General features: G+C 41.5%; 1 protein-coding gene across 1 annotated transcript; it reads left to right on the top strand.

The window, feature by feature from the left end:
- The first annotated feature begins 783 nt into the window (after positions 1-783).
- On the top strand, positions 784-2,170 carry LOC115872554 (cytochrome c oxidase subunit 8A, mitochondrial-like). Its single transcript, XM_045298368.1, has 2 exons — positions 784-872; positions 1,761-2,170. Exons 1-2 carry the CDS (start codon positions 784-786, stop codon positions 1,987-1,989), a joined length of 318 nt encoding a protein of 105 aa, XP_045154303.1. The 3' UTR covers positions 1,990-2,170.
- Positions 2,171-14,655: the final 12,485 nt, after the last annotated feature.

The following is a 14,655-nucleotide window of genomic DNA, read 5'->3' as shown; positions in this document are numbered from 1 at the left end:
TATTTCCCCAGTAGTCTTAGGGGAAGCTATACACATTTTAAGCAATTTCATGAATATCACAAAGGACAGGTTGATCCAAGCTGACCTGTAGGATAACTATGGCAGTAGACCTGGGCTGGCTTTGAGAATGCATCTGCAGGGAGACCAGAGGTGGGTTAGCAATAGAATTCTTGCCTTCCCCATGGCAGATCCAGATTTGAATACCAGCCAATGTGCCTCAAGTGCAATCACCTCTTGTTTTTCAGCGGAAGCTTTCTTGTTGCCACGGTGCTAAATGGGTTTCCATGGAGCGTCCAAATTAAGACAAATTATGTAGACCTGGTGGACTACAGTACTTCCTTGTAGCCATAAATGTCCCACCTGCTGCGCTGTAGCAGACCCGGTGAACTGCTTCCTGGTGAACTACTCCCCCAAACCAGACAGACAATGGTTCCGTCTTGTTTTACATGAGTTGGGGGAAACCTAATAGTAACTAACAACACAGTGCAAGAGTAAGTGGACATCTGATAACCAGAAAATGTGTAGTAAATACTGGGATGACCTTCCTGGCATGGTGGTGCTTGTGCTGTGCATTCGATTCCAACGTGACGCAGCTCTACAGGATAGTGTAGGCCTGGCCAACAGTTTGTGAGGCTGAACATTTTCATGGGAGCAGATGGTCAGGCCTCTTGTCCCACAAAGCTAATGGTTGCTTCCAACCACTGATCTTTAGTTAGCAAGTAAGCACTTAACCACTGTGTCACCAGGTCTCCTTCCTTTCTGGGTGACGAAAAGAAAAAAGTAATGACCGTTTGTGGAAGGGGAGGCGTATGCTATTCCGTTTATGCGCTCCAGATTGGGAAAAACACGGAAACCCACAGTGTGGAAATAGAGTAAGTGATGGACAGAGCACCATGCTTACAGCTGGGTGACTTTGCTCCAAGAGCCAACTCCACAACTATTGTGTGATTCTGTACAGACATGCACTTGTTAATTTCTCTGTAAATTAACCCTTCAAGGCACTATCACTCAAGTATTGACCAGGCCCTAAGACTGAGACTTTATGCTTCCCGTCCTTACAAGATACCCATTTGTTATTTTCTTGTTTAGGGAGGGGTCAGAGGATTGCCAATGATATCAGTAGTCAGTAAATGCTTTTCCTCATAACTTCCTAACTAGCTGTATATAACACCCTTATTTCCTTTTGATTCATAAAATGTTGCCCTTTTTTTTTCTTCCCTTAAACAATTATCTTCATTGTTTCAATTTGACTTTTTCCTCTATCCAGAGGAATATCTATTCTTCAATATCTTCCTGATTCTACATTTATACTCATGCCTAATCAGGGATGCTTGCTAGCATGAATGCCCATTGGAAAAGAGGTGTTTCAAACTTTGGAGTTAAATAACTCAAAAAAAAAAAAAAGATGAATGATTCCCATTGTGAGGGCTGGCTGGTGTTGTTTAAGTGGGAGTTCCCTTAAGCTTGTTTGTATTTTAAAACAAAAAGACAGGTGTCAAATGCTAGTATTAAAATATAAATAGCATGCTTATCAGATTTGCACCTTAAGTTTATCACCTTTTGCCTCAAATGCTTCTTTCATTATTTCCTCCTAATGCTTTCTATTTGGAAAGGTTTTTTTTCCCCCCTCCAAATGAAGTAATTCTTGAATAACAACAGTCTTAATTTTTTTTAAAAGTCTTTAGAACTGTGCTACCAAATTTAATTTAAGGAAAACTGAAAGAAATGAAAGCTATGACTTAGCCTCTAATACCTTACAGAGGACAAAAGAACCACCCCCGAGCCGCGCTGACGCCGCTGCTGCTGAGGGGCCTGACGGGCTCGGCCCGGCGGCTCCTGGCGCGGCGCGCCCACATCCACTCGAAGCCTCCGCGGGAGCAGCTCGGGTACATGGAATGTGTCGTTGCGTTCACCACCTTCGCCCTGTGTTTCTTCGTGCCTTCTGGCTGGATCATGTCGCACCTGGAGAACTACAAGAAGCGGGAATGAGGGGCCAGCCCTCGCCCCAGCCCGTCTGATCATGTTTCCTGCATCCCTGGACCGGGTCCTTCCTTTGTGGTGATCATGTCTGCAATTGTGACCTCCCCGTGATCCTGGGACCACATGCATCAGCTTGCAAGGCCCCACTCGGGGGGCCTCACCTCATAACAATAAAAGTGATGGAAACCTTTAAAAAAAAAAAAAAAAAGAACCACCCCCGAGCCCTCCTCGCCATTTGGGATGTTGGAAATAATGTGCTGTATAGGAGGTCTTCAGGAGCAAGACCTCTGGGTAGTAGGTTAGAACAGAATGCACAGTGATCACTTTGCTGGGATGGGATATTTTAACAAGAGTTTTACAACATACCAAGTAGAAACTTTATGACACACACATTCCAGAAGATCAACCATAAGTTGTGGATGACAGGGCTGCATCCAGACATAAAGGCCCCAGTAAAAGCTTCCTCTGGGATGCACTGTGTATGTGGATCTGCACAAGATGGACTGAGACAGTAGCTCCGTGGTTCTGACTCCTCTCAAACTTTTTTCAGAACTATTGAAAGACACCAGGCAGGGATTTCCAAGAAAAGCAGGGTCACAATATTAACAATAATGAAATTTGAGGGCGATCAATATTTCCATATAATGCGGTCCAGTGTATGAGCAAAATAGCTGAGATCTTGCACCAAGATTCAACTTTTTAGGTTCTAAACATTCCTACCTCTCAGGAATAATGCTAGTTTCTCCTATAAAGTTTTGTCAGTTTTGAAATCATACAATGTCATATATCTACCTATGTATAGTATTCTACCAAATGGATACAATGTCCTAAATAATTACCCAACTTAACTTTTTCACTTCTACTATCTCCTGACCCCTGCAAACACTGATCATCTTATCATGTCTATTATTTTGCCTTTTCAAGAACATCATATTATTGTAATCATACTCTATTTAGACTTTTCAGATAACTTCTTTTACTTAGCAATATACCTTTAAGAATCATCCATGAGTCTTACATCAATTCATATGCAATAACCCCTATCACTATATTGCTAATAAAATTCCATTTTATGGATTTATTACCATTTATTTATATATTGAACTATTGAAAGATTCCTTGATATTTTTAAGGATTTTTAAATTATTATACATAAAGCTGCAGTGAACATTACCATACATTTTTAAAAATCACTTTATTGGGGGCACTTACAGATATTATAACAATCCATAAAGAATCAATTATATCAAGCAAACTGGTACATATGTTGCCATTGTCATTTTCAAAATATTATCTTTCTACTTGAGCCCTTATTATCAGCTCCTCTTTTTCCCTTCCTCTCCTTTTCCACCCTCAAGAATCCTTCTTAAATGATATATTATTATTATTTTCATATCTTACATTGTCTGCTCTATTCCTTCACCCACGTTTCTGTTAGTGGGTGATGGTGGGGGGAGGAAGCATTAAAGATCCAGAGGAATGTCCTGTATTTCATCAGAGCTAAACTGCAGCTTGGGGTGGCTTCTTTGGCTAGATGTGAAGATGTCAGGTTGCAGCCTATGGGACTACTGCTGGGTGTGCCGGGGTTCCCATGTCTTAAATAATGCTCCCCATTCCAAGTCATCCGTCCCCCCACCCTCCACTCTCCTCCACTACCACCCTTGGCTAAAGCATAGATTGTAAACCCCCCTTGGTCTCTTCTCCTCCCCTCTGAAATTGGCCTTTGGTGAGGAATTCTGGGCTTTCCCCCTATCTTCTCTCCCCACCACCTGATTAAGGGGTGCTCTTTCCCTCGCTGAACCCATCACTTCCCAGAGTCCCTCCCTGAACCCATCACTTCCCCACCCCCTCCTTGACAAATCCTTACATTGGCCTGGAAACCATCAAGTAAAGTTGGGTAGTCTGACCTCCCTCCCTTAGCTTCCTACCACATTGGTTTCCTTCCCACAAGTTGGGCTGTGACTCCTTGGCTCTGCTGGCCTCATCAACTGTGCGTTGCATTAGCTCACGCTGTGATGCGGAGGCAGGAACACTCACTCCCCAGGGCTGCTCAGACCTGTCAGCTCTCAAAGTCCTTGGTGGTTACACTCAGAGAAAGGCCACACCAAGCCCCTTGTAAACACACACAAGCCCTCGAGATGTTTTCTTGTAATTGCTTTGCTTTTAGAAGTGGAAGACGTTTTAAACAAATAGGGCTTTCATACAGGTTTTGTGTGGTCATCCATTTTTTATTAAGTTGGGTAAATACATAAGAACACCTTTGCTTGTTTATTTGGTAAACCTCTTCAGTTTTGTAAGAAACTTTCAAAATACTGTCTGAAGTGACTACCCTTTTGCATTCTAACCAATGCAATTGCCTCTATTGCATTTTCACCAGCAATTGCCATTGACAGATTTTTAATGTTTTAGCAACTCAAGTATGTCCTTAATAGATTTCATTATTATTTAAATTTGCAACTTCTCATAAGGAGCCCTGCTGGCATTGCAGTCAGGCGTTAGGCTGAAAACTGTAAGGTCGGGAGTTCAAACCTATCAGTCACTCCTCGAGAGAAACGGGATGCTGTCTGTTCCTTAACTGATTTACACGCTGGGAAACAGGGTTGATATGGGTTAGTGTGAACTTTATGGTTTGTTTGCTCTTTTTGGTTAATGTCTAATGATGTTGAACTTCTTATATTTGTTCCTATCTGTATATTTTCCTTAATGATGTATCTTCACAACCTTTGTCTTTTCTTTTGTTATCTTCTTATTGCTGATTTTAAGGGTTCTTTACATATTCTATATACAAATCATTTATGAGATACATATTTGTGAATATTTTCTTTTGATTTATTAATTTCCCCCATTCTTTTAAGAATGCTGCAAATACAGGTGGTCCCAGGTTTATATTTAAGTTACCAAAATCACACCTCAATAATGTGTTTTGTTTTAGATGTCTGCATGTGTGTGTTTGTATATCTTTACATTTAGCAGCCCAACTCACAACCACTAAGCCACCTGGGCTCCATGTGTTTGTATATTTTATCGTTGAGAGATATGTGCTATGTACAACATTGCAGCATGTAATTTGTTGATGTTATCTTTCTGAGATGTTCACTTGCAGATGTTCAAAGGTAGGATTTATACAAATGTTTGTACAAATAACACAGGCCAATGATAATGTGATAAAACTGTGCAGAGGTCCTGTCTGGCCTCCTCTGACTACACAAGGGAGGGAAAGAATTCATCTCTCCACCATCCCAAGACCAACGCAGATCAGACGTGTCTCCACGCACTATCCCTCCTGATCTATTTTGATACTGATCACTCCTCCCACAGACACTCTACCTTCTATCTGGGTTCAATAATTTCTTGGCAGAAAGCAGAGAATACCTGAACGGTGCTTACTTGAGTTTACTCAGTATGTAAAGACATTCAATTGTGTGGATCATAACAAGCTCTGGATAACATTCCAAAGAATCCGAATTCCAGAACACTTTCAGAAATCCAGAGCACATTGTGCTCACGTGAAAACTGTACATGGACCAAGAAGCTTTAGATCAATCAGAATAGGTGTATATTGTGTGATTTAAAATGAGGAAAGGTGAGCACCAGGGTTGTATGATTTCACCAGAGTTGTTCGATCTGCAAGAGGAGCAAAGGATCCAAAAGTTGGACTGTATGAAAAAGGCATCATCGGCAGTGGAGGAAGGCTCGCCAACAACCTGTGATGTACAGACAGCGCGACCTTGCTTGTCCACAGGGACAAGGAGTTGAAGCACTTACTGGTGAAGCGCAAAGAAAGCAGCCTTCAACAAGATTACATCACAATATGAACAACACAAAAATCCTTACAACTGAGCCAATTAGCAGCATCACAGTAAATGGAGAAACTATTGAAATTGTCCAAGATGTCATATTACTTGGATCCACAGTCAACGCCTGTCCAAGCAGCAATTAGTAAATCAAATGATGTAGCTCACTGGACCAATTTGATACAAAAGAGCCCTTTTAAATGTTAAAAAATGGGGGGGATGTCATTTTGAAGATTAAACTGTGCCTGCCCCCAAGCCATCGTACTTTAATGGCCTCATATGCACTTGAAAGCTAAATGGTGAATAAGGAAGAACAAAGAAGTCATGCTCTCAATCACGGTGCTGGTGAAGTCCAATACAGTGCGGACTGCCAGAAGAATGAACACACGTGTCATGGAAGAAATATGGACAATATAGAAAATTATTCTGTAAGTTAAGCATTCTGTTGGGTGCGCTTTGTGTGTGTGTGTGTGTGTGTGTGTAGAATGGTATAAATATGGATTTCTTCCATTCTTTTGGCCAAGTAGCTGGTTGCCAAATTTGCTGGCATAGGTGAGGGCATGCTTCAAGTGTTTCATCAGCTGGTTAAAACAGTTCCATTGGCATTCCATCAATGCCTGGAGTCATGTGTTTAGCTAATTCCTTCGATGCTTTTGGGCTTCTTCCCTCAATACCATTGGTTCTTGATCATATGCTAACTTTTGTACTGAATGGATGTCTAGGAGTGCTTTTTGGCACCATGACTTTGTATTACCCCCGTTGTCTTTTGATGCTTCCTGCCTTGTTCAATATTTTGCCTGTAGAGTCTTTCAATATTGTAGCTTGAGATTTGATTTCTTCTTGAGCTCTTTCAGTTCAAGATATGCTGAGGGTGTTCTTCCTTTTGGGTAGGCTTTTGCACATTTCATTATAATATTTTACTTTGTCCTCGCAAGCGGTCCTTTGACATTTTCTGTTCAGCTCTTTGACTTCATCATTTTTTCCCATTTGCTTTGGCCACTTAATGATGAAGAGCAAGCTTCAGAGTCCCTTCTGATCTCCATATTGATCTTTTCTTTCAAAGACTGTTTTCTTTCTACGTGTATCATTTTCTGGATGTCATTCCACCGCTCATCAGATCTCCGGTTATTAGTGTTAAATGCATCAACTCTGTTCTTGATATGTTCTCAAACTCAGGTGGGATAGACTCAAGATTGTATTTTGGCTCTTGTGGACTTGTTTTAATTTTCTTCAGCTTCAACCTGAACTTACCTATGAGCAAAAATTGGTGGTTTGTTCCACCATCAGCTCCAGCTGGTCTGGTTTTGCCTATTGAGATTGAACTTTCCCATAATCTCTTCCCAAAGATGTAGTCAATTTGATTTCCATGTATTCTGCCTAGGGAAGTCTATGTATTCAGTTGCTGTTTGTGCTATTGAAAAATGGCATTTACTATGAACAAGTCATCAGTGTTGCAAAATTCCATCATATCATTACCAGTTTTGTTTCTATCAGCCAGGTCATATTTTCCAAGTACTGTTCTTTCTTCTTTGTTTCCAACATTCACATTGCAATTACCAATACAGTGAACCCTCGTTTATCGCGGTTAATCGGTTCTAGACCCTACCATGATAAATGAAATTCCGCGAAGTAGGATTCCTTATTTGTAAATCAAATACTTTCATAGTTAGAACATAGAGGACATGAAAAAACACCCTTTAGTCACCATTACACTCGTATTACCCAATTTATTAAATGAAAAAGGGAAAATGCAGTAAAACATTTTGGACGTTACAATTATCATTTATTATTTATTATATTATTGAAGTACAATGGATGGAGCGAATGGAAGACTCATTCAAGTCGAAATGGCGTGCAACCTCCACGATTTTCTTGCCATCTTTGATCATATCCAAAAGTTTTACCTTTTCCTGGATGGTGAGCATCTTCCTCTGGCGCTTATTTTTATTGTCAGAAGGCTTAGAAGAAGCAGCTCTTTTAGGAGCCATCATAGGGCTTAGATAAAATTTCTTAAAAATCGCAAACAATTACAGTACACTGTACAAAAGCAAAAATGCATCTGATACGTAGCTCCGATACGTAGCGATGCAGACAGAAGCGTGTACAGTATGAGCCAATCAGTGACAGTAATGACAGAGCAAGTGCTGTTACGCAAAAACCACGATAGAGTGAAGCCGCGGAAGTCGAAGCTCGAAGTGGCGAGGGTTCACTGTATCTGATAATTTTTTTAAATGTCTTCAATCAGACTGAAGATGGTAGAATTCTTCAATTTCCGCATCATTAGTTTCAGTGGTAGTCTCATTAAAGAGCCTTAAAGAAAAAGATTTGACAAAGCAATGGCTTCTTAGGGGATCCAGTTAAATTTAAGATGGGAGATCATCTTAGAAGTTTAAGACAACCATTTAGGTATTTAGGATCCCAAAGGGATAAGCTTAATTTATTTTCTTGAAAAGCTTAGATCAATCGTTTGGGCTTATTAAGAAGTTTTAAGAAAATTAGAAACTGTGTTGGTGAGAAAGGCCAGAAAACGTGTTCCCAGGAATTTTTTCCATCATAATAATCTCTGCTTATTCTTCGAGGGTATCAAAGTTGTCCTTTGAGAATTCCATTGAGAAATTCATCCTACAGCCCTGGTGGCGCCTCTTCGGACTTCGGTTTGTTTCAGAAACGCAAAGAATATGTTAAAATAAATAATGAGTCCCTTGGGATATCAAAGCTGTTATTTTCGTGTTCTATAAATCAAAGAGTACAGAATTATTTGAAGAAGGGTTCCCCACAGCCATCCAGCCAATGCACCAGAGTTAGAGTAATGTCAACGTTGTCTTGACAAGTGTGTAGGCCTAGATGGAGGATGTGTTGAGAAACAGTAGTTTCACATTTGGTATTTTTCTTTAATAAAGATTTTGATTATTTTACACCAATAGTTTTTTACATACTTGTATTATTATATTTATAGTAGTGATAGTGGTTTGTAGTTTTCCTTTTTTGAAATATTGCTACCTGCTAGGGTAATTTTTTGGTGGGGGTGAGTTAGGAAGCTTATCTCTGTTCTTATGTTCTGAAAGAGTATATTTTTAATTTAAATTTCTTTCTTGAGACTTCTTTAATCCATGGGTTATCTATAAATATATTGTTTAATTTCCAAATAGATAGGGATTTTGCAGATCTCTTGTTTGCTCTTGATTCATAATTTAACTCCATAATACCTGATGACATGTCATTGTTAGGTGCCATTGAGACCACTCTGCCTAATAATGACTTGTGTGTAATAGATTGGAATGTTGCTATGTCCTGTGCCATTCCCACAGTTACTGCTATGTTTGTGCTCATTGTGGTGAGCAATTTTTCTCATTGTGAGTGTCCCTCTCTTCCTCAGACTGTCTACTTTACAAACATATGGTTTTTCTTTAGCAATTGGTTCTCCCTTTATGATGTGTCCCAAATTTGTGAAATGAAGCCTTGCCATCTTGCTTCTAAGGAAAACCCTTGCTATAATTCTTCCAGGATATATTTGTTCATTTTCTGGCATTCCTGACATAGTCAGTATTCTTACCAACATTTGAATGTGTCAATTCTTATCTGTCTTTCTTTTTACAGTCTAGCTTTCACATTCACATGAGACAATGACTGTTAGTCAGTAAAGTGACATCTTTGCTTTTTAAGAGGATTGTGAATAAGGCACTGTCACTTTAATGGGGGTGGGGCCATGCAAAGAAGGTGTGTGGACCACTCAGAAGCAGGAATGGGATCTCCCGACCATCTCATTGGTGACAGGAATATAGGGGCGGCATGCCCAAGAGCACCAGGCAGAGCGGTGGGCTTCTAAGAGAGGGCCTTCAGGCAGGAAATCACTTGCAGAGGGGGGTGCCTTTAAGGACTTAATGAGGGGCTAGATTTGCTAACATGTAGAGCTACAGTTGAGTGCTCTTTGGCTGAGGCTTACTTAAGGTGGAATGGAGTTCTCTGCAGGCACTTGTAGTGCTACAATGGCTTTGTTTCATTGAGTAGAACTGCAGCCCCGCGTGCTCTTGGATCAGCTGCCACTGCTGCTCTGTCCCTATTCTGCTGCTCATTTGCTGTTCCAGCTCTAGCTCCTGGATTGAGAGATTTCAAGGTCCACAGGACACATCCCACTCGTAGATCTTACTTGATGGTAGGGCGATCCTGTGCCTGCTTCGGAGAGCTCCATATACCCCAAGTGCATGGTCCCGTTCTCCCAAGAGTGCCATGTACCTTATTTGCATTATTCATAAGATACCTTTGGGGGGCAAAGCACCTCATTTTTGCATAATCCAACCAAGTCACTTGACACAAACTACAAAGACTATAGCTAGACGTGTCTTATCAAGCAATTCACTGTATTGAAGTATTGGAAAGATAGCAGGATATATGAATCTGCTTGAGAGAGTGGTTGGTTTCAAGGTCTTGGCAAGACAGATTGTTAATGAAAAAGTAGCTCAAAACAAGAATGAAGGGTCTCAGACATATCCCCAGAGTCAGGGAGTAATATAGCTAGGTTAAGGTTGCTGCAAAATTTGACTGTGACTTAAGGGTTTTCAAGAAGAATTTGGTATTTTAACAAGAAACTATGATAAAGCCCGTTATAGCCTTTGGCCTGTAGGACCTTAGAGATCCTGTGGTTATGTAGGACCTCTAACGTTTCACACATGGTAAATTTAACTGCTTCGTGGACCAGGAGTGACACCGCAGGTATGACATGTAGGCAAGGTGGCCGGCCAGCTGAAGTGCAATCTAGTCTTTTTTGATAAGTATTCTACTGGTTGAGGCTGGGTGTCTAGTTTCTGGATTAACACTCATAGGATCCTCCCTTTCCCTCATGGACGCACAGGGGAAAGTTTTGTGAAGGATTTAGGTAGCCCAGTGATGGGACTTGAAGCAGAAGAGCTTTACATTGGTCTATTGAATTCCTTTTTGCATTATTAAATAATCATTTTATTAGGGGCTCATACAACTCATCACACTCCGTACATACGTCATTTGTGTCCAGCACATAATACATATGTCGACTTCATCATTCTCACAACACCCACTTTCCACTTGAGTCCCTGGTGTCAGCTCATTTCCCCCCTCCCCACTCATCCTGAACCCTTGATAATTTATAAATTATTATTATTTTATCATATCTTACCCCATCCAATGTCTCCCTCACCCACTTCTCCACTGTCCGTCCCCCAGGAAGGAGGCCACATGTAGACCTTGCCATCTGTTCCCCCTTTCTCCCTCACCTTCCCTCCACCCTCCCACTATCGCCACTCTCTCTACTGGTCCTGGGGAGTTCATCTGTCCTGGATTCACTGTATTTCCAGTTGCAATCTGTGCCAGTGTACATCCTCCGGTCCATCTGGATACATAAGGTAGAATTGGGATCATGGTAGTCGGGGGGAGGAAGCATTTAAGAACTAGAGGAAAATTGCATATTTCATCGTTACTGCACTGCACTCTGATTTGCTCCTCTCCTCCCCACAGTCCTTCTGCAACGGGATGTCCAATTTCCCCCGGATGGGTCCTGGGTCCCCACTCTGTACTCCCCATAGTTCATTTTTTTCTGTGCCCCAAGGAGATATTCTAGGTCACCTTTTCTATTTAGGCTTTCATAGGAGCCTATAGTCAGGGAGCCAAATCTGGTAAACCCTAGAAAGGTGCATAGCTGTCTCTGAGTCTCAAGTTCAGGTAGCTACAATTTCCCTTACTTAGTCTAATGAGAGCCCTCTTTTTCCTTTTGATAAACTTAATCCTAGGTAAGTTACTTCTAATTGTACTAGCTGGGCCTTGGCCCTAGAGATTCTATAACACTTTTCTGCTAAGAAGTTTAGAACTTGTACATTGTAGATAGAATGTTCTCAAGTGGTGGAACAAATGAGGAGTTCATGTACATATTGTAAAACTATGCCTCTATCTAGTGGAAGGCGAACCATCTTGACTTAAGGCTTGTCTGAAAATACAGGGGATATCTCAGAATCTTTGAAACAAATTGTCCAAATGACTTGGAATGATTGTCCTTGTTCTAACTTCCATTCAAAAACAGACAGGAACTGACTTTGAGGGTCTGTGGGGATGCAGAAGTAGGAAACTTTTAAGTCTAGGATCCTATATCAGCCAATGAAGCTGGGAATTTCACCTAGGAGCACCAAAGGGTGTTACTGCACTACTAGGTGCAGTGGGACAACTTTTTAATTTAGTATACTAAAGTCTTGAACTAGTCAGCAAGATCCATCTTTCTTTTTGACTGGTAGGATTGGGGTGTTACATGGGGAATTAACAGAGATTAGGAGACCTTATCTAGTGAGTTATGTGTTGGTCTGTGAACTACAAGGCTGTACTCCTTTAAGACCGTCAGGTTTAATGGGTATTGCCATTGTCAGGGAAACTGGGTGGAATAGTTCAGGAAAGACTTTACAGGGGCCCCATGTTTAACTCTACCATGTCCGACTTCAGGGTTTATGATATTTCCCCATTGTTCTTTTGTTGGTTTTAGCAGGTCCTCTGAAGTAAGGAGCACAAGGCTCTATGGCTGTGTGTTTGTAATTTTGAAATATGCCTTAGCCTAGATGAGCAGTTGGACATTAAAGGACTACTTGAAAACTGTGGGAGAAAAAGATTGTCCCATGGGTACTTCAAGAGTTGTGTAGAATGCTTGATCACAGGCGTCCTCGATACTTTCATGATGGTGCATGTGTTTTGAGCAAAGGATTTGGGAAAGGAAGAAAGGGCAGAATAGGCAGACCCAATGTCTAGGAGGAAACTCACTGCTCTACCTGCCACATCCATGCTCACCTAGGGCTCCAGACCAGTAATAGCTATTTCTTGCTATTGGGCCATCCAGCCAGGCTGCCTCAGTCTGGCTAGACTGAAGACTCACCAGCAGACTACTTTCCTCCTGGATCTTCACCATAGGACAGAACGCCACCCAGTAGCAAGTTTGTTTAGAGTGACAGCATGGCCCTCGTTTTATTAGGACACTCCTTTGTCCAAATGGCTGACAGGTATGGCACTGTGTGCTCTCTGGGGCCGTCCTTGGAACTGGCGAGGCAGCAGATGGGCGCTGCTTAGTTATAGTGGCTAGGCCCTAAGCATGCCTCGTTGTGTTACTTTTCTCCTCCGTCTCCCGAGCTTCTGGTTCCCAGGCTCTGCTGCAGAAAGTGGTGCTGGCAACAGTGACTCTCTACTCGCGAAAAGCTTTACCGGCTCTTAGCCCAACTTCTGAATCTTCCCCAAATATTTAACATAGCTTGTGGGAGAACCTTTTCTTTTAGTATGATAGTCCCCTCATATGAGTCTAAATCTAAAGTGGGGGGTTTAATTAGAGCCTCTCTCAGTCCTTCTAAGAAGTGTAGAGAGCTTTCGTTAGGCTCCTGGTTGATGACCATTACTTTACAGTAATTGGTGGCCTTTTGTTGCCCTGACCTTAGTCCAGCCTTGATACACACTAGAGGACATGGTTGTGTGTGTTGGTGGGCTCTTAGTGGGTATGCCCTAGTGTTCATGTGACATGGAATACAACTGGCTTTTACTTCGCATGCTCAAACTTTCATTGGGGATGCATAAGCCTGTATATGACATACCTGGCTCTCAGCACGCATGTCTTTTCCCATACTGTTCTAGCATGGGCCTGATCACTCAGGAAGAGCCCTCTTTTCCTTATAAACTTGGCTAGCTATTCCTTGCTGGTTGATTGGTAGGCCTTTGGAGGAAAAAACCTTTTCCTTAAGCTTCCTGCCTATGTAAACCACCCCATCAATCTAAGTATTGTGAAGTTCTGAATGAATAACGTATATACCGGCAGCGACCATGCTTTCATGTTGCGATGTTTATCTCCTGATGGGCAGCCAAGTCTATGTTTTCAGTTGTTCTATGGTCAATTCTGAGTCATGGAAAGCCTATGTGCACATAGCAGATCTATAGTAATGGCACTCTAGTGGGGTGCTGATCACAAGACCAGTGGTTTCAAAGGTCTCAGGTGCTCCACGGGGAAGGACATTGCTTTTCTCTAAAGATTTACCATCTCAGAAACCTTACACAGGGTCAAGTCACTATGGGTCAGAATGTAGTGTATAGTAATGGGTTTGTTTTTCAAGGTATGGGGTATTAACAGTTGTGATTGCTCACAAGTTTTCTGAAGCATTGATGAATAGGCTCAAATCGCCAAACTTGCACCTAATAGTGAAGGCGTAGCTATTTGGTTCACTCGGGTACTTTGACAAGTCAATATTCTTGTGCTATTTTAAACTATTTGGGTGAGACTTAAAACAAATACTGCTTTTTAAAATATTTGCCTTCTGAGAGTGGGGGAGGGGAGATGGATATTGTTCAAGGAAATCAGGGACTCCGAATGGTTTTTATTTTGAGAGAATAATGGAGTTAAGGGCCCTTTTGTGAAACACTGTATTAGATTTTGGGTAGCCCTGGAACTAGTGTGAGAGGAAGGACTAGGAGCTGTGTTCACAGTCTCCGGTGGCACTCTGGCAGAAAAATGTGTGAGGAAAAGATGGAAGATCAAAAGCTGCCAATATTGTGCGAAGATTGTGCACTCCACAGGGGTTCATGAACTTGAAGTACTTTTCATAGCAGTATGGCTAAAATAGCTTATAGGACAAGGATGACTAGCATCCATTGCAATGACGTTTTCTTTCCCAAACCCTCTGCATCATCTTCTCGAGCTTTGAGTAGTCTGATACACACCATACTCACGTGTGAGAAGTTTTAAGTCGTGAACTAGACTGAACAATGAGTGGATCAGAGTAGTTTACACTTGAAACTGTCTATATATTTAACTAATACAGTGGAGGTCAGAAGCAAATATGAGAATGTAAACATATGAATTTTTTTAATTCATGAGCTAGGCTTTCATTAGCAACGATGA

The sequence above is a fragment of the Echinops telfairi genome, unplaced genomic scaffold, assembly GCF_000313985.2.
Source record: "Echinops telfairi isolate 266 unplaced genomic scaffold, ASM31398v2 ScPeMD7_7425;HRSCAF=8463, whole genome shotgun sequence".
Classification (NCBI taxonomy): Eukaryota; Metazoa; Chordata; class Mammalia; order Afrosoricida; family Tenrecidae; genus Echinops; species Echinops telfairi.
Note: the sequence above shows the minus strand (reverse complement) of the source record. Positions and strands in the feature narration are given on the sequence as shown.